Source organism: Micrasema longulum, unplaced genomic scaffold (assembly GCF_059751315.1).
Source record: "Micrasema longulum isolate JH-2025_06_02 unplaced genomic scaffold, ASM5975131v1 h1tg002185l, whole genome shotgun sequence".
NCBI classification, from domain to species: Eukaryota; Metazoa; Arthropoda; class Insecta; order Trichoptera; family Brachycentridae; genus Micrasema; species Micrasema longulum.
This window is the reverse complement of record NW_028279350.1, coordinates 19,755-40,447: the sequence shown is the minus strand read 5'-3', so window position 1 is coordinate 40,447 and position 20,693 is coordinate 19,755. Positions and strand designations below refer to the sequence as shown.

General features: G+C 35.1%; 2 protein-coding genes and 1 long non-coding RNA gene across 3 annotated transcripts in view; 1 reads left to right on the top strand and 2 right to left on the bottom strand.

The window, feature by feature from the left end:
• LOC148272797 (G protein-coupled receptor Mth2-like) overlaps positions 1-14,425 on the bottom strand; it is a 51,055-nt gene extending 36,630 nt beyond the window's left edge. Inside the window, exons 1-3 of the mRNA XM_088239544.1 lie at positions 14,101-14,425; positions 3,972-4,180; positions 3,677-3,903 (exon numbers count right to left, since the gene is read on the bottom strand). Coding sequence (XP_088095670.1) covers positions 3,677-3,903; positions 3,972-4,180; positions 14,101-14,340 — 676 coding nt within the window. The 5' untranslated portion in view covers positions 14,341-14,425. The remainder of the gene's footprint in view (positions 1-3,676; positions 3,904-3,971; positions 4,181-14,100) is intronic.
• Positions 14,426-16,453: 2,028 nt separating this feature from the next.
• On the top strand, positions 16,454-17,575 carry LOC148272796 (uncharacterized). Its single transcript, XR_015824764.1, has 2 exons — positions 16,454-16,729; positions 17,217-17,575. It is a non-coding gene; the product is annotated as an uncharacterized LOC148272796 (long non-coding RNA).
• A 488-nt stretch (positions 17,576-18,063) lies between these two features.
• On the bottom strand, positions 18,064-20,167 carry LOC148272795 (uncharacterized). Its single transcript, XM_088239549.1, has 3 exons — positions 20,029-20,167; positions 19,390-19,443; positions 18,064-19,286 (listed from the first exon to the last, which is right to left on the bottom strand). The coding sequence occupies exons 1-3, from the start codon at positions 20,101-20,103 to the stop codon at positions 19,095-19,097; spliced, it is 321 nt and encodes a 106-aa protein (XP_088095675.1). The 5' UTR covers positions 20,104-20,167; the 3' UTR covers positions 18,064-19,094.
• Between the last annotated feature and the right edge of the window lie 526 nt (positions 20,168-20,693).

Below are 20,693 nucleotides of genomic sequence, written 5' to 3'. Positions count from 1 at the left end.
CAACGATAACAATAATAATGTTAAAGTTAGTACTCTTTAAACTAAAACCATTAAAATTTATTCATAAATTTGATATTGATGTAATTGTAGACAAATAACTAAAACTCCGGACACAATACGAGAATATCGGAACAATATAACATACTGTCTTCAAAAACAAAATGAGAGAATCAGGGACTGGAGTTATATAATAAACTGCCAGATAAAACAAAACAAAAGTCTCGGACAACTCTTGCAAAATATGTCAAAAATATTATTTTACTTTATTTATTTCGAATACAAACAGATGTACAGGTTAAATGAATATTTAAAAAAAAATAATTACATAAAATGTATACATAGTAGGGCCTGCCATCCAATTATATGTATTCACTAAATAATACTGTAATAAAGCGACGACGGCTTGAAGTTTAAACTATATAAATAATAAATATACTATATATTAAAATAAGATAAATATGGACAAAACAAGGAGATAGTGGAAAGGAAAAAAAGGAAATTGATAAGGAGTAGTAAAGGATGATTGAAGGAAAGTGAGAGTGGAAAAAATAAATCATTAACAATATCATTAACAATACATATGGATGTAAAGGGGTAAAAAAAAGATTATCAATGAGGAGAAAAACAGAATCTCATAACTCATTGTACAAGGGATTGAAGCTGTACAATGAGCTACCTGAAGAAATAAAGGAGATATAAAAGATCGAAATATTTAAAATTAATTTGAAAAAATATGTTATTGAGAAATTTTGATAAAAAAATTGTAATGTTATTAAAAGTTTATATTAGTTCTTAAGATGTTATAAACTAACTTAATAAAGCATAAATATGTATATTGTTATCAATGAACGTAATAATCCATTAGGGTTTATAAGGAAATTAAAAAAAAATAATAGTAATAATTTTCGAATTGAAAACAAACTAAGGGATTCGAACTACACGAATAACGGCTTAGTTTAAAAACTATTTTAAGAAAGGCTCATAGAGTTAAATTTAATATATATAATATGGAAATGCGTTTTTTTTATGGCTAATCATATTTCAAATTTTAGGTCTGGATACGTTACTGTAATTACCTGCACAGTACTGCACACGTACCTAGTTGTTTATGCCTGCCGATAACTGCCCATAGGTATTATGGTAATCGGGAATCTGTTCTAATTCTGAAGACGGAGGTTAAATAATCTAACGAGGGTTAATTTAAAAACCGAAGATACCGCGCGGTCGGAAACTTTATTGGACGCTAAAAATTCACTTCTAGCTACTCAACTGAGCGGTGGCGCTGGCGGTGGGTCCGAGTACTTGACACCCGACACCCGACACCCGACACCCGGCTTTGTTATCATTAAGTTTGCAAGTGACATTATTACATCTTTATTTACAGAAACTACAAGATTGGACTTTTTAAAATTTAATTAGTATGATAAATTGTAATTCATCAATCACGCCTGAAAAAACGTTTCCCATTTCTTCCGTTAACACTCCTCCCTTCTTCTCTTCGGAATAATATTGTGGATGTTAATTTATTATATGCTAGAGTGAAGCGAGCGAGTGCGCACTTAACCCACTTCATGTTTAATAAACTTTGTAATGAAAATAACCTGCCAACCATATAATAATCACATGAAAATACAACATTTTCGGAAACAAAATAAAATAATATATTGTGTTTATAAGTGAACAGTTTTTACATTGGCCTTAATAAACGTTTTCGAGACGCTGAATTGGATTAATAAAGGCACAAAAATAGATAATATGTATTTAAATCAGCTCGTATTTGCAGACAATATGGTAATAATAAGTGAACAAGTCAATTAACTTGAAACTATGGTAAAATAACTATACGAAGTCTCTAGAAAGATCGATCTGAAATGAACATAGTAGCAAATAAAAATACTAGTACTGTTGACAAGTAATTCTATCTTGAGCACAAAATCAAATTGGGAAAACTAAACCAATCTGCTGAATCCGAAAGTCCCACTCGACTTATTAAATGATTACAATCATTAGGATTGTTGCCCTGCTGCTTTTGGGGGTGCTTTCTCACAATAAATAAAATAAAGTGAGTTTATGAAATAAGAAATAACCTCTCGTTCGGGAGGTACCGCTCATTGCGAAAATAATGTTTAATGAACGGTTAATAACTTTTTGTTATGTTTAAATAATGATTGCTTATAATGCCCCTATCACCTTCAGCGCATTTTAGTATATGAATGTAGTCAATTTGTCAGTCGATCTCTGTCTTAATTTTTTTTTTTTCGATTCTGACGGTGACAGGGTCTGTTAGTTCATTGGCTTGTTTAGTGAACCGGGAGAAACAAGTCCAACCGGGAGAACCAGAGCCATCACCACCCCGCTACCGGCCATTTTAAACAGTTATAACAGAGCAACTTTTTCAAATGTTTAATATTTTTTGCCTGTTTCAAAGACACCCTAGTTCAGACATCTACCGACAAAAAAAGATTCAAACCTATCAGGCCCAAAAAGACAAAGCGCATGAATTTAATCAGTGCACTTTGTCAGTCATATCAACCAACCTATTGACCACATGGTATGGAAACCCAACCCTACATACGGAAGAACGTCTTTAACAACACACCTAGCAGTGAATGAGCGACGCCGACGCATTCCAGTCCTACTCGTTATTGTATTAGTAGATAAACCCTCTCCCTTTTTACGAAAATGGAAAATACACGACTCGAGTTCGGTTCTGCATTGCCGCCACTTTTATCTATTTACGAACACAAGAAAACAGATGAACATTTAATACTACCATCAATGTTTAATTGCTGTCGACTCCTAAATCTTATTATTCTAAAAATGATCGATTGCGGCTATCATATGACACATATTTATTATTTTCAAAACACACTATACACCTTCAAAATATAAAACCAAGTATGTTCCATTGTAATATTCACCTAACATATACCTATTAAACTCACGCCCCTCCCTTTTCAACTACTTCTCCCGCAACATCAAACATTTTTATAATCAGTGCACGTAAAGGTTGCCAACTAAAAGCATGGGGTTTTAAATCAGTATTTTGGTTTTAAACATTTACATTTACATTCCCATTGTCCTTCATTTATCCTCGACAATTCCTAGTCACAATTTTTTTCTCCCTTTCCACCACCTCCTTGTTTCGTAGTTTTTTTCCTTTCATTAATTATCGAGAATATTTTTTTAATTGCTTATTATTTTATTTTTACATCGTTTAAATCATTCTTTTATTACGGTTTTTTTATTTATTTTTTATTTAGTCTTAAAATAGTACAAAAATAATAAATGAATGTCCTAATGTTAACTTATATCTAATTATTATAAAAAAACATACACTAATTATTAACATTTCTAAACAATATACGTACACTTAAAAAGAAAACTTCTATAAAGCTAAAACGAATAAGATTACTTTTTAAAAACTAACTTATCTGCTAAACACATGTTTTTTTAACTGACATTTAAATGAAATAATATTTTTTTGCTCTCTTATTTCCAATGGTATCATTCGGTCATATGATGGTTTCATTCGATGAATACATCTAATTTGATGGCAGGCCTTAAAAGTATATATTTTTTCGATTTATCGTAACCTGTACATCTGGTACAATCCCAGTAAAAAAAAAGAAATAAGATCACATTCGCACGGTAGGTACTAGAGAAAGTTACGTACGAATCGATATGCAGGCGAGCCAGGTTCGGTCGCGAGCGGAGGGACCGGAGTCCTCAGACTGGAAGCACACGAGGGGCAGCGTGAGCGGCTCGCCGCCCACCCAAAAGGCCTCCACGCAGAAGCCCCGCGGGGGCAACACGGGCGGCACGTGGTAGGGCGCGAACAGGGAGCCGTTCCTCAGCAGGTAGAACTCGTCCTTGCTGTCCCTGCCCGGCTGCAGCACGTACCTGCGGGCGAGCGCTGCGTTAGTCGGCGGTCGGCGGTCGGTGGTCGGCGGTCGGTGCCCGATACTCACTTGCCGTACGGACACGGGTCGCCCACGATGGTCTCCCACTCGTTCACGTCGTAGTCCCAGTAGCCGCTCCCATTGCTGTCGAAGAAGATCGGCTGCAGCGCGAGGGTTGACGGCGCGCACCCGTGCGTCTCCTCCGACAGGTTTTGTCCCACGGGGCAGCACTTGCCCACCACGGCCATGCGCCCCCCGCCGCCGCCGCCGCCCCGCTCCTGTGGAAACAGGGAACTCGATATCTTTAGGTGCGTTCTTAACGACTTGCGGGAGATCAGGAGATAGTCTAGAAATTGGAACACTCGCGTGAACTTTGTGGTCAAATATTTTGCTTAATGTTAGTAAATATTAGTATTCGGTAGGTCGGTAGGTCGGTAGGTCGGTAGGTCGGTAGGCCGGTAGCTCAGTAGCGGTATATCAAAGTTCAAAGGTGGGTTTAAGCGGTCAATTATAATAGTAAAGAGTTGTTTTTGTAAATCGTTCGATTGCAAATCATTTTACAAGCGTGAGATACATTGATTAGTTAAGCTTTTTGGGAAAGTTTTGCAATTATTACTCTCGAATGATTCTTGTAACTTGCATTCTGTGGTCAGAAAGTTATAAAAGATTACCGGCTCCCTTATATAATCTGTTTTTAGGACAAAAATAAATTAATAAGTGTGTAGAAAAAGGATTTCAAACGAAGTGTTATTATTATTCAGGTTAGTTATTATCATGCGCCCTTGAGGTATTATATTACGAAAATTGCGCTATATAAGTTATCCATAATAATAATAATTATTATTATAACGCCGTGGCGGTTGAGGGGGTTAAAAATGGGGGGGTCATTTTTTTTACTAAATAGGTACATGTGCACTCGTATTTCACAATAGTTTTCACATATTAAAAAAAATACATGGATATGTATGTATATATATGTCCATATAGATTTTGGACACCAGGACGTGTACATCGGCTGGATAAGAGGACACTGCGGAATCCTTGGCAACGAAAAGGCTGTTCATGTTTTACCTTCTTTAATAAAAATATATACAAAAAAAGGCTCAGGAGGCTACGCTTAAGAAAACAGCCCCCGATTTCGCCGATTTGCCGCTCAGTTTTGCCAAAAGGAAAATAAGAAGCAGGACCCTTCAACTCTGGAATGATCGTTATTTGAGTGAAACAACCGAAGTATAACTAAAATGTTTTTCCCTACAATTTTCCATGCCTATGATTTCAGAAAAATGCAGAATGCTGGCTACGAGCTCACCCAGATGCTTATGGGTCACGGTGGGTTAGGAAACAAAATGCCGAACACTCCTCTAGTGGAACGGAATGTCTGTTGACTACTGCCAACAGGTCGGCTTCTCTTGAAGAGTTTTAAGTGCTTTCCTCCCCACGTAAGCAAATGCTGAGAAGTTCTTGATTAGCCGTCTCTCTGGGACGTGGTCTTTGATGACTTGATGTGACTGCCCTTCCCTGATGGATGTGACTGCATCGCATATGCGGATGACGCTTTTCTTCTCCTTCTATCAGCTGACAGTAGAAGGGGACTTGAGATCTAAGGCACAGCGGCACTGTCAATGGTGTTGGAATGGGGGTATAGAAATAAACGACGATGGGGCTAATGGAAAAGGGTAATCTTGACAGAGCAAGGAATCCAAACACCAGGATAGGTGGCCAGGGGGTTCGGTTCTTTAGGGAGGTAAGATACCTTAGCGTGCAGCTGGACGGACCTGGGGGCGTTCTGGTGCTCTAGAGAGTAGTAAATAACGTTTCCTATCACTGTTCACATAACGGGGTTTGAAATGGGTGAAGGATTTATTTATTTATTTTATTTATACTTCCATTTGTCTCTACCTTGTAGACGATGAGGGGTGGTTTTAGAGCGACAGTAAAAAGGACATTAAAAGTTGTAAATGTAAATATTTGTTCGCGCTTTTCCTTACTGAATTTGGTTAGTAAAGGGTGAAATATAATCAATTCGTAGTGAAAAAAAAAATGCTCGCTTGTATAAGCGAATCCGAAGAAAGACATTTAGTCTTTAAAACGGATTCGGGTATGTGGTGGATGCTTTCAATGACTAGCCCACATTAATATATCCTTCCTGATCCAAATAGTTAAGATAATTTTTAAGATATTTAATTGCAGAAAAATCTACTTTTTGAAATGTAAACCTTGTATATTATAAGCAAGGTAAATAATGAAGCAACTCCTATATATAAACCCCCCCCCCCGCACATGTTGTCAATAATGTGAGATGATATTATATGTATTATATGACAACGTATTATTTACTGGATACAACAATCGACGTTTACTCTTGAAGGGATGTGGAATGTTCAAACATTATGTAAATTAGGTGAATTTCATGCGGTGTGTGCCAAAAAACATTAAGCCGGCTAAAGACAGGTCAGGAGTCCCTTTAAATTCCTACACTTGCATAATCTCCGATAATTCCTCTGCATATCGAGTCTAGCCGTCTGGCGTAGTGCGGGTGCAGTGCCGATGCCGGGGCGGGTCTCTCGGCGACCGTGTCCGTGTCCGTGTTCGTGATCGTGTTGTGTCGTGTGTCGTGTGTCTTGTGTGCTGCTGGCGCGGGGCGGGCGGTGCCCGAAGGGGAGGGGGAGGGGAGCTATTTCACGAAATAATCAATATCACGTAGCCTCGTGCGCCATCACTCTCCCTCGGTTCCCGATATTACGCGGGTTGTGTAACAGGTAGCAGGTAGCAGCAGAATTGCCTTTAAACAATATATATTTGACTATAAAATATACAAATGAATCAAAAAATATTTGATGATCCAAAAAGGTACGAACTAGATATATTATAAAATCTATACGTAGGAAGATTTTTATTTGTATTCGTAATAGGGATTAAAAGAGCAATGAATAGAATGATTAATTTATAGTATCGCAAAAAGTTTTATTATTTGGGAGGGTAAATATTAAAATAAATTACCACTCATACATTATTTCATAATTACATTGCCGAAATAATCAAATTGACTGCATTGTATACTGTAACAGAAGTTAAAATTATATGTGTATATATAAAAAAATAACAAACGTAGTTCTATCTATTTTGTGTATTTTTATAATTGAAGATACACATGTACATATGCATATGCATGTAAAATTGTATCGACGAATAATTTCAAATTGCATGGTTTCTAGTATGTATCTTTGTTGAATTATTAAAGGTAGATTTTATAAATATAAAAACATTCTTGAAGGTAAGTAGGTAGGGGAGTGAATATTACGCTATCCATACGTTTAAATGCAAATACTATTTTATTTTATTTGTCTTTTACAATTTATGTACGACTTTTTTTACATAAAAGATAATGTTCTCTCACTGCACTGGGGCGTCCCGTGCCGAGGGAGACATTTTACATTATTTTGAAACATGCCTCATTAGACATAATTATATCGTAATATCAAATACATATTAAACATAATAAAAACACATAAAAATCACAAATAAAAACACATTTCTACATTTTCGGCCCGATCCACTCCATGATTCATTTCTTAATGGCGATTTCACAGTAGCAGTATTTACTAATCGTCCTCATGGACAATAAAAGTACGTTGTGCACTTTAATAGTTTAACATTATTATATTACGTATTTAGCTGATATTAAACTATTTAAAGAGTTGTGCATCGAGAATCCTTTGAGAAAGTCGCGTGTTAGGATTTTCCTTTAGACGCCGACAAAAAAAGCAAATGATTTTTGTGAATAATTGAAACAACAGAAATAGATAATATTTTCTCCCTTCCGCGCTCTGCGCAAAACACATTCTACGAAGCGGAAAGAAAGTGCGAATGGCATCACATCATTTATGTTTATTAAACTTTTGGGATGTTTATAAATATCGATCGATTCTTTTATTACCTAATCGAGTTTGGTGACTTGTGACTCTTCGGCATCCCCGAGATCTTATGGCCACCCCATTTTATCCGAATACCCAGTAATGGATAAATTACAGAAAATCGTGAATTGCGACGCGGTACAAATTCTAGGTAAATAAAATCACATAAAATTAATAATCACACACATTATTTAAAAAGTCTCTCCAGGAATGTGTTTTTCCATCTCAATGGAAGAAAGCAAACATCACACCCATATTTAAATCTGGATCAAAAAATGACGCAAACAACTATAGGCCAATTTCAATACTATCGACATTCGCTAAATTATTTGAAAAAATTATTTATGAAAAATTATTCCATGCAGTAAAATCCTATATCTGTCCTCAACAACATGGCTTTTTCTCCGGACGCTCGACCGTTACAAACCTTACTTTATTTACAAATGATATTTTAAACACAATGGAAAGTGGTTTCCAAACTGATGCTATATATACTGACTACAGCAAAGCCTTTGACAAAGTTGACCATTTAGTCTTAACACGCAAACTTTTGGCTATAGGTATACATGGTGATCTTCTGCGCTGGCTGATATCATATATTAGTAATCGATGTCAATCGGTAGTAATTGGTGGGTATAAATCTGACTGGGCAGAAATCTCCTCTGGTGTTCCCCAGGGAAGTCTACTCGGTCCCCTATTATTTCTTATATATATAAATGACATTGATGTTTGCTTTCGTTATTCAAAATTTCTTCTTTATGCCGATGATATGAAAATATACGCTAAAGTTAAATCTCAAGAAGATTGCCTAATGATTCAAGACGATCTTAATCGTCTAACTGACTATTGTATTGAAAATAAACTGTTTTTGAATATAAATAAATGTGTCTGTATTACATTCACAAGGAAAAGAAAAATTCTTAATTTTGATTACAAACTAAACAATAATGTACTAATGAGAAAGCACGAAATTAAAGATCTTGGGATTGTTTTAGACTCAAAACTACTTTTTGAATCGCATATCAATAAAATTACCTCCAAAGCATTGAGCATGTTAGGTTTCATAATTCGAATGAGTAAACACTTTAATAATCCAAAGGCCCTTATTTCATTATATTATACATTTGTCAGAAGCCATTTGGAATACGCCTCTCAGATATGGAATCCCCAGTATGCCATATATATAAGTAGAATAGAAAATATTCAAAACAAATTTATAAAGTACCTTAAATACAAAACCGGTATTTCTTATGTATCTACTCTCACTGTCTCCACCTTCCATGGAATCATTTCTCTACAATACCGCAGAGTGTGTGCGGACCAACTACTGCTTTACAAAATTGTGACAGGAATGGTTGACTGTACAGAGCTGCTTGGTTTAATAACAATACATGTGCCAGCCAGGATTTGTAGACGGTACCACCTGTTTCATGTACCAACAAGTAAAACATCGTATGTTAAAAATGCTTTTTTTCGTAGGACTTTTTCAATGTATGGGATGTGTAATGTCACCAATATTGTTTAGCGTATACATTGATAACTGTATGAAAGAACTGAAAGATTGAAGAGTGGAAGCAAAAATGGGTGATATAACTGCCGCGCTTCTTGCTAGCAAAATACAAGAACTGCAATATTTATTGGGAAAAAAAGTCCACAATATATGCAAGAAAAGTGATTTGCTAATGAATATTGATAAATCGAAATGAATTGTTTTTGAAAGGGATGAAAGTATAATCAAATGTGAGATCAGTGTGAACGGAGATATACTAAAATAAATAAAAGTATGTTTACTAGGGATGGAAAGACTGAGAAATATATTGAAATAAGGGTGAGTGTCAGTAACAACGTGAACAATGCACCTTAATTTACCCTGGTAAACAAATGTTTGTCGCAGGAGGAAAACTAACAGGTCGCCATGGAGTTCTGGTGCCGACCCTTATAGATGGGAGCAAAGTATGAACTTGGAAAAATAATGATAAAAGTAGGCTGAATGTTGTCAAAATACGATATCTCAGGTGAACGTGTGGTAAACTGATGTATGTGCACAAATGTCGAGATTCGTGCATTATGTGAGACTAGCATTATCGACAAAATCAAAAAAGGAGTGCTGCATAAGTTTGGACATGTGGAGTAAATAGACAGCGAAAGAAAGGCTAAAATGATTCACGGTACGAAAGTCGAGAAAATGATACCAGCCAAATGACCGCCGCCAGAATTGATGACCATACAGGCCAGATTTATGGCATTTTCAGAACACATTTTCATCACTTTCCAGAACTTTCGGCGATAGGTTCTCGCATTCTTGACAGATATTCTCTTTGAGGGCTTTAAGAGTCTGGGGCTTGTTGACATAGACTCGTGATTTCAAGAAACCCCACAAAAAGATGTCTGGAACGGTTAAATCGGACGATCTTGCCGGCCAGTGCAAATCACCAAAACGAGAGATTAGGGGACCCGTAAATGCAGCTCTCATAATATTGGTTGAGGCTCGTGCATTATGCGCCGTTGCTCCATCCTGTCGGAACCGCATGTTTTCCAATCCCAATTCATCTAATTGAGGAAGGAGAAAGTCGTTGAGCATGGCTCTGTACCGCTCGCCGTCCACAGTAGTCGTTTGGCCCGTGGAGTTTTCAAAAAAATAAGACACGATGACGCCTCCAGCGTAAACACCACACCATGCAGTAATTTCGAGCGGGTGTTATGATTTTTCGTGGGCTCTACGCGAGTTTTTAGTACCCAGAAGCGATACTTCTGTTTATTCACAGAGATGGAAATTGGCCTCCTCACTTATGATGATTTCCGGTAAAAAGTTATCTTCCCCGTGGTCGAAATTCAGGATGGCTCGAGCGTGGGTTATACGCGCTCGGCGGTCAACGGCCATGAGCTGACGCACTTTTTGCACTTTGTAAGGAAAACATCTTCAAGTATTTCATCAAACTTTTCTGTAAAGACCCCAGATTGAGGCCCGATTTCGTGGCACGTCGTCTGGTCGATTTTCCGGGGTTCTCTGCGACATCTTCAGCTGCAGCCGCGATATTCTCAGCATAACGGCTGTTCCGGGACCGGCCAGACATGGCTGCATCTCGTGTTGCCCCGCACTCTTCTAGGCGACCAGCTAAACGCCGTAGTAGCTTGTGCCGGACGACCGGAAAATCTGCGCCAACACCACCGACAAATTATTCCGCATAAAAATCGAAAAAAAAATTCCACGTTTTTGAGGAGTACAGCGATTCATGTCTCGTTGACGTGTATTTTGTAACTGTTTACTTCACAAATGTCAAATCAGAACTGACATTTGCCGCCATTCGCAAAAATTATGACATCTTCCGATTGGGTCTATTGCGCCACCTTTTATTTTAAGGCATTTACTAACAAAATTAATGCAAACCTTTTATACACAAATTAGTTACTCGTGAATTGTTAAACACGAAGAACAAATAAAGAAAATGTTACGAAATTGTGTACATTAATTTACGTAATTAATATTAGTTCATATCATAATAATAATAAAGTTTTTTCTCACCTATTTCTAGGGCAGCATTTTTTACATTGTACCTATACAGATGTGCATTATCATTGGGATACATTAGTTTTATTATTTTGTTTTTCTTTTTAAAAAAATAAATTTATATTTTCTCATTTATTGTTTCATTTTGTTTTATTGTACTGACCGAGGTTTGTAAACAAGTATGGCTAAAGAACACTTCATTATACAATTACTAAAAAATGTAATAAGATTCCCAAGATGATTTTAAAAGAAAATGTTGACGAAGTTTTTAAGAAAAAAATAATTGAATGGTTAATGTGTAACAAAGCTTTATATTGATTATCATTTAATGTCATCTATTTGAATTTTTATAAATAAATTTTGTGTGAAAATTAGGTATGCTTTTAGTTCTTAATAATGTTTATATTACTTTTTAAATTTATATAATTTCTCTAACGTTTCTCTTTGTAAAGGAAAAATAAGAAACCTGCTGACAAGCTGGTTTCGCGGTTTAGTGGGTTTCATTATTTTTCCTTTTATATTTTCTGTTCATGTTTTTACCTTCTTTAATAAAAAAATATTAAAAAAAAAAAAATACACCATTTTGTTCACTGGCCAAACACAAAAGCCTGATTTTTTGGAAGTTCAACCTGAATAAGGAAGTTAAGCGGTTTAAAAAAAAAATCTTTCTTGATAGACTATTAAACTAAGCCAAAATTTAAAAAAAAATAATTGTGTATCCGCGTTATCAGCGCTATGATTTTTCAAAGTTTTGTATTTATGAAATGACTGCACGCGGGACGTCTTAAGTCTTAAGTTCTTTTCCGCATTGTCGGTTGAATTATCGTAAACCGGAAATCTCTTTCTTATCATAAGTTAATTCGTATGAACTAGTGACGTCGTTCAAAATAGTTAGTTTTTATTAAAATGTTTTCATTATTTTTTTGTCCATTTTCAAGAAACTTTGCCGTAAAGTCAATGCTCTATTTTTTACCGCGCGTAAGAAAACCTTTTTGTGTCCAATTTTCTGTAGGGCTGAAACTCCTTATTGCTTTTTTCCCTATATATATATATATTTATGTTTTTTTGTTGAATATGTAATGCTGTAATATTTTTTTTACAAATGGATGATGCTGAGTGACTTTACACAGATGCGCTTTTTTTATTTTATGGAATTGTACTTAGTTTTATATAGAAAACCTCTATTTCGGTTTCTATGTAAATACTGTATTTTTTTGTTATAATGGCTGTTGTTTTCTTTAAATAAATAAACAAAGATTTTATCTATATACTATTTTATTTTATCTGACTTATTGTCTTTTAGCACCTGGTGCCCGTCCAATAATCTACAATCTACAAATTGAACATGTTATCAATAAATCCTTAAAACTTCTTGGATTTATTAACAGAAGCACAGCTGGCTTCAAAAATATCAATACCCTTAAAACTCTCTTTTGTTCCCTAGTTCACCCGCACCAAGAGTATTCCTGTGTTATCTGGTCTCCATATTATGATGTTCACATCAAAAATATTGAATCAGCTCAACATCGATTTTTGAGAAAGATAGGCTGGAGGTTGGGCTTATCCAGAGAAGAGACCAATATACGTATAATAAGTTAGAAACTACCTTAAATATATCTTCTCTTTAAGACCGTCGAATTAAATCCGACCTTCTAGTCCTATTTAAAATTCTTAACTCACTCTTTGATGCGCTTGAACTACTGAGCTCAATAAAATTAAATATCCCAACTAGAAACCTCAGACAAAACTTACTCTTTCATACCGATAGCCATAGAACTAACTTTGGTTTTCATTCCCCTATGCCCAGAAATCTTAGATCTGCCAACAAACACACCAGTCTTGATTTCTTTGATAACAAGTTGTCTTCTTTCAAACGATCACTGAATCAAATTCAATTATAAACACCTCTCTCCCGCTTCCACTCCCACAAAGTCTACTATAAACCATCGAGTCTTTCTACTTTTTTTATAATAATTTTCTATGTATACATATGTCCATAAAAATGCCCATTGGGCGTATATATAAATAAATGAAAATTTTTTAAAAATATATATATACACGAGTATATACTGAACACATAAATATATCCTACAAGAGGTAGTTAAATGATATATTACTCCGATTTCGTAGTGCGTTTTGACTGTAAAGTAGATAAAACAATGGGATATATATACAGGTGCACGGCCACGATTATAAGCGTTATCTTCATCAGTACACGTACGTCTCGTAAGACATAAATAAAATCGATATTTATACACGAGAATTTGTATGAAAATTCAAAGTATCTTCGTTGGTAATCTGTAATTGAGCATGATTAGAAAATCATATGGAAAACATCATTTACTTTGTAGTTAAAATTGAACATTCCGTTAGAATACGGGCCCAGGTGATGGGTTAGATAGTAAGCAGTAGAATATTTAATAAAGATAATTGAGCAGTTTAATTTTTCTAATAAAATACAAATTAATATATCGTGACGAAAAAATTATTACAAAACTATTGAAGATAAAAAGCGGGTAATTTGAATATGGTAGATGCATACTTACTAATTATTATAAAAAAAACTCATACCTACTTAATGTTATTAATCGAAATCACTCGTAAACTAGTGGAGGCGTACCAAAAAATATTATTATAACTAAATACAGCCGGAACATTTTTCATCTAACCTTCAAATACCCGGTTCCATTCCAACGGAGTTTACAACCGACAAGAAGGAGTGTCGTTTGTTTACATCGAGTGACAAGTGCAGAGGTAGGTACGCAATGTCGGATACCTTATCACGGGCCGGGGGGACTCCCGGCTCGGGGGCTCTTCTCCTGGCGCGGGGGCCGCCGTCATCGTCGCCGGCGCTGTCACCATAGGGCACGGCCAGCAGCGCCTCCAGCAGGCGCGCCGCCAGCGGCCCCCTGGCTGGCGGCGCGCGCGGGGGCGGCAGCGCCAGGCCCTGGCGGTCCCAGTACTGCGCGCGCGCCGGCGCCCCCAGCAGCAGCGCGCCGCACACGGTCAGCAGCATGGCGCGGCACACGCGGACTCGACACGCGGATACACGCGAACTCTCCGCCGCGGCGCGGCTGACACTGGCCGACTGCCTCCCGCCGCGCCGCGCCGCGCCGCGCGTACTATCGCCTCTCCGCCGCGCCCCTCCGCCCGCCGCCCGCGGGACCGTAGCATGAATGAATCACCTGGCGCCGCGCCGCTTTGGAGAGGAAACTCTTCCGGGGATTTCGCGTCCATTTCTCCGGCTCAATTATTTATTAAAAGAAAAAGAAAACATCAGCCATTATACAAAAAAATATAATATATACAAATAAACTAAAATTACACACCCATAAATAGTTTTCTTTATGTAACTAAATACAATGCAAAAAAAGAAAAAAAGCGTACCCGAAAAAAAGCCAGTTCGTATCATTCTACTCTGAAATTATTAAAATGACGAAAAAGAACATACGAAAAGAAAAAGTTTTTTGTTAAACCCGTCATAAATTTTTTTTTCATCAGCGGATTCACACGAGGATAGCCCCTGACCAGCCTTCCCTCCTTTCCTTTTTTCAAATAATAGAAAATAAGAGTAACAATGATATACACGTAAATAGTATCCAAAAAAATATATACACAAGTTGTTAAGTAGCAGTTAGATTACATTGATCAATTTATTAAAAATATGTTAAATAGATACACATTTAACAAATTTTAAAGAACCAAAGTGATAAATTCCCTAAAAGACACAAATACTACTGGTACTTATTGCAGTTATTCCGAACACTTAGTTAAACCAATAATGCATATCACAAATTTAAGTTTAGCTGAGGGTATTTTCCCAACGTGTCTTAAAAAGGCTATGATTTGTCCTACATTCAAAGGTGGAAAAGAGGACGATGTAAGTTGCTACCGCCCTATTAGCCTACTAAAGTCGCTACGCTTTCGAAAGTCAAAAAACTGTTGTAAAAAATAGATTAGTATCATAAAAAGAAAAAATAGAATCTTGTCACAGAGGCAGTACGGGTTTAGAAAAGGGAGAAGCACACAAGATGCAATTGCATTTGTAATACAAACAGTTACCGAATCTCTAGATAGAGGAGACAAATGTACCGCTGTTTTCCTGGATCTTGCTAAAGCGTTTGACACTGTCTCTCATTTACTGTTAATTCGAAAAATGTATTCAGTTAGTATACGTGGAGTTGCCCTAAAATGGTTTCAAAATTATCTGACAGGTAGAACTCAGATTAACAAATTAAATGATATACTAAGCTCGGAGAAATGCATCAATTTTGGAGTTCCACAAGGGAGCATACTGGGTCCGATTCTTTTTTTGATATACCTGAATGACCTCAATATAGACATCGATGGTGGTGAGGCAGTGTCATTTGCAGACGATACGGCCATTGTATTTTCTGACAAAATGTGGAACAATGTAAATAGTAGATGTGAAAACGGATTAAGACTGGTAAAAAACTGGTTAGATTATAACCTGTTGAATCTTAACGAGAAAAAACCAAAATCATAAATTTAATATATAAACCAGCAGCAATGGCCTAATGAGGGACAATAAAGATCCACCAGTGTCATTGACGGTGATGTCACTCCTGATTCATCACCATGCGACTGTACTATTTTGGAGACCGTTAAAACTATTAAATACCTTGGTTTAACCTTGGAAATTTGTATCCATCTTATTGATAAAATTTGTGTACTTTGCGCTTGTACAAAGTGTACTGTCGTACGGGATCTTAGGATAAGGAGGTGCATCATTGTCTTGTCTCGACCCTCTCATCAAGTGTCAAAAGTCTGTTCTTAGAGTAATAAATAAAAAACCGTATCGCTATCCTTCAGAGCAACTCTTCAAGGAATTGAATGTTTTGGACGTTAGACAATTGTATGCTAAAACAATAATAATTAATCATTACAATAATAAAATTGACCACGTCTTAACAGCACACAATATATCAACTCGTAGTGTGACGTCACAGAAACACATTGTATCGCGGACGAGAATTTCTTTCGGACAAAGATCTTTTAGCTTTATAGCTCCTAGAATTTATAATAAGGTTAAATATATTTATTCACCCAACACGATGTAACTTCTATGCAAAAAAAATAAATAACCCAGTTGCTTATTAAGGCTGTAGTCGGTAAGTTGGATCGTACGGTTTGCCGCCGAGTGCGTAAAATATACCGCTTCAAGACAAAGCAATTTAAAAAAAATATCCTGTTACATTGTATGTTCGTCAATTTCTTACGTACTCTTCATACTTTGTTTGACAAAATGAAAAAGACAGAGATAGATAGAGTTTTTGCGTGATTGTTTAATAGGTAAAATCTATAATAGCACTCCTGACTGGCGTACTGCAGAGATAATGTAGAATTGTACAACTATCGGATAATCTGTGACTTCTGGCTTTTGGGTAATTATATATATTTGTATTTTCGAAGTTGACAGATAACACTGTTGTTGTGTTTTAATGAAAATGCACCATGTCACTAAAGTGAATGCCAAAAAAATAATGCACTTCATTATATTGTTTTCAAGAGAAAAATTATTTGATCTCATCAAATTAGTAAGTAAAAACATTTTTTGACAATATGACATTTTATAATATTTTTCCTTTAAACTGATAAGTTTTTTTGAATTTGCACTTGATCATGTATTTCGTAATAAAATTGGAAAAATATGGTAGATAAATTCTGAAAATTTAACAACATACGAGTATAATGATAAAAGACTCGGCCAAATACCTAAAAATATTTTTATAGGTTAAGAATAATTGTGTATATTATTTTACTTGATTTTATTTTCTTAGTTACTATTTAAGTTTAAAACCATGATAACTATCAATTAAGGTAAGCATTGCATTTAATCTACGTAAAATTGATAAATACATTTCATTCCAGGTGCAACAGACAAAAGAATAATGCAAAAGAATAAAGTCAAAAGGGTGCCTACCAACTTTTACACTAAAAACCTATAAAAGCGCATTTAATCACCTATCTAAGAAATGTGTATCAAGTTTTATATTGTAAAGCATGTATTCCACTCAGAAAATACTGTGATACTATTCTCAAAATTAAGCACAAAACATTGATAACTAGCAATTATGCACTGTCAAAAGGATGTCTACATAATCTTAGATGAAAAAAACTAAAACAGTAATTCAAGCATTTTAAGAGTTTTGTGGAAACCTTGTATTGACAAAATACTGTAAGCGATTATTTTAATATGCATTGAGAAAATATAAATATGCTAAATTACTTACATAATAGTTTTATTTCTATTTTTACACCTATGTGAGAGTGACGTTGTAAAATATTTTTAAAATATAAACAAGTGTTATAAACCTTTTCGAAGTAAATAGAATTTTGGATAGATCATCATCCCTATCACCTATTGGTGCATAAGACATTGCATTTGAAAACAAAATACAGCGTATTTAATAATATATAACATGAAGGTAAGATGATCAATCCTGCAGTCCCGTGCCAGTCCAAGGAGAATTAAATATTGCAGCGTAAAAACACATTAAAAAAATATTTCACTTAACCCCGCCGGGAATTGATCGTGGGACCGCTTGTAAGTAAAAATAAACAAATTGTGGAGGAAAATTTCATTTATTATTGAAAAAATACTAAAGTGCAAATGGTTCAAAAACATATATTATTGGAAAGAACCAGTAAAGAAACACAATATTTTTGATAACAATAGATATCGCTTGTCATTATGACTGTAATCATTTATTGTAAATTTAGTTTCTTGTTATTTTATGAAAAATACATTGTGAAAAAGAACTAAGAATATATTTCACGTTACAATGGTCTTGATTTAGGAGGGACAGGTTCAATCAAAGTTGTGTATCTGGAAACAGAAATTAAAAAAATAATAAAAGCAACATCTACATAAATTAAAAAAAAAAAAACCATCATAGTTGAAAGAGGGCAGAATTTCTAAGCTGATTTAGGTAAATATTTTTCTGAAACTGGTGAGTATAATTTAACTTTTACTGGTTGATGGGATGTTTTCGTTAAACAGCTTTTTTTTTTACAATTTATGACTTAATAAAGTCCCCCAATAGGGAGCAACTTTTTTGTTTTCGATAGCCTCGAGAACATTTGGTGGATCTCCGATAGGCATGGATCGTGTAACTCGGGGGTCAACAAGCTCTGGAAGCAAACAGTTTAAATAAAAAGATTCTAATTTTAACCATGCGTCGATATGGAATTTTTAAACCCAGAGGGGTTTTTAGAGAAAATGATCGCCGATTCCATACCACTTGAAGATCCTGAGTAATTTTTGAAACATTCATGTTTTGGTGCCTCAATATTCTTATTAGTTGCTCTGGCACAAATCACACAGTATTTATTTTTAACACCTATATATAGAACTTTCCCCGTACGAAACCCTACTATAGAAGCTGCGCCCGAGATAGACGAGTAGTTGGTTTTGTATGATCTCTTAGACCAACACCCGTCAGCCACAACAGTTATCATTGGTATACCATTTTCATCAATTTCACCATTCGCAGTAGCCAGTTGTCCCTCTTCTTTCGCTGCCTCCTCCATAACTTTTAGTTTCGCAGTATCCCACCATTCACACACTTTCTTATTGATCTTCAAATACTTCCATTTACTCATGCAAAGAATTCCAACAGCAGCAGTCAACTCTTGCAAACCACTATATCCAGAACCGATACTCGATTCACTTAAATTCATTTCATTCGATCTGTCCTCGCAACAATTTACAGAAAAATATAATCCACACATATTACATTTTAAATTTTATATAGAATTAAAGCCATGCAACTTTTTATCCACAATCACCATATTCGTTCCTTTGCAATCAAACATGGAAGAATGAGAAAATATTTCCTGGATTTTAGTGAAAAATTCCTGGATGTCCACAACTCTCCTGCCTTCCAACTTAAAGGGGTGTAATGGCTGTGCTAGCAGTTCTGGAACTAGCTGCTGCGCCTGAAATAATACAGATTAATTAATAATCATAATCCAATTTAGATCTTATTAGCTATTTTAATGTAAATACTTAAAATATTCCTACTTTGATATGAATACTAACCTGACAACCGTCATCTTCTAGAATATCAGTTGAAAGACATTTTGCTGGAACACCCTAAAACATTTCTATTTGCATATTACCCAAAAGGCAAATATAACCCTATTCATTGATAGAGTCAATATTTAGAAAATAAGGGTTATAATGATGATTATTTGTACTTTTTTTATTGTGAATGCAGACAATTGGTAGAATTCTTTGTACTTTTAATTAATTATTGTACTTTATTTTTTTTAATATATAAGAGCGTATACTGTGACGCGTTTCGTCTTGTTAGGACATTTTCAAACGACGGAATGCGTCACAATATAAGCTCTGGTCTTTTTAAACAAATAAAGTAAAATAAAAATCCAATAAACGTGTTTTATTTTGGGATACATTACCAAATTCAAACTTATTTGTACATTTAGTATTGTTTTGTAAAATGTGGTAGGAATTTTATTTTTCTAAGTAAATAAGACAATAACTTACAGTGTATTCTCCACAGGCCTTAGTTAATTTAAGCTTTTATGAATCCCAAAATAAGCAAATAATAAACTGTTACATTTATTTGTAATGGTGATACAATTATTTATGTAAATCAAATGTCTGTCCTTTGTATTCTAAATTTTAATACTAATAAATTAATCAAATCCAACTTACATTGCATTTCTCCTTTGAAAATTGGGATTGATTTAGTTTTCGTTTTGGGACTAAAGCATATGGGTTTTTCGGCATTGTAATGATAAAATCGGTCACTAAATATTCCAAATTTATGGATTAAAGTATCACTCGTATTTGATTTCTAAAATAAAGTAATTCTGATTAATAGAAAATATTATTAGTCTGAGTCGCCGGTATAAGCAAAACGTCAAACAAGTACAATGAAGTTAGCTGCGTTTGCGACATTGTAATAATTATATGGCTGTTTAAAGTACACTTTTGTACATAGTACCTACCGAGTGCTGGTATGTCCTAGATAAATGTGCAATTTGACCGTTTTTGTGTACGAGTAAAATGACGTCGTTAATGGTTGTTTGTATATGACGTGAAATTACATTTTTGAATTATTTTTCAAATTCGAAAAAACTATTCATTCAAAAAATAACTTGGTTTTGATCCTGGTTTAAATTGTGTAAGAAGGAACACAAAAAATATATGTTTCGAACTAAATTTTGTTTTGAAAAAGGCATTAAAATTTTGAGCACAAAAAACACGTCCGTCTGCGGCCGCTTTGAGGGCCGATCTGAATGTAATAAAAACCCAAATAAGACATTGTTTAAAATTGAATATTACAACTAGATTATCGTATTGAAAAAAAAAACAGT

Coding starts and splice junctions, on each gene's coding strand:
- LOC148272795 (XM_088239549.1), bottom strand. CDS start 20,103: ATGCCGAAAAACCCATATGCTTTAGTCCCAAAACGAAAACTAAATCAA. Junction 19,444..20,028: donor TTTCAAAGGAGAAATGCAAT/GTAAGTTGGATT, acceptor GAAATGTTTTAG/GGTGTTCCAGCAAAATGTCT. Junction 19,287..19,389: donor TAGAAGATGACGGTTGTCAG/GTTAGTATTCAT, acceptor GTATTATTTCAG/GCGCAGCAGCTAGTTCCAGA.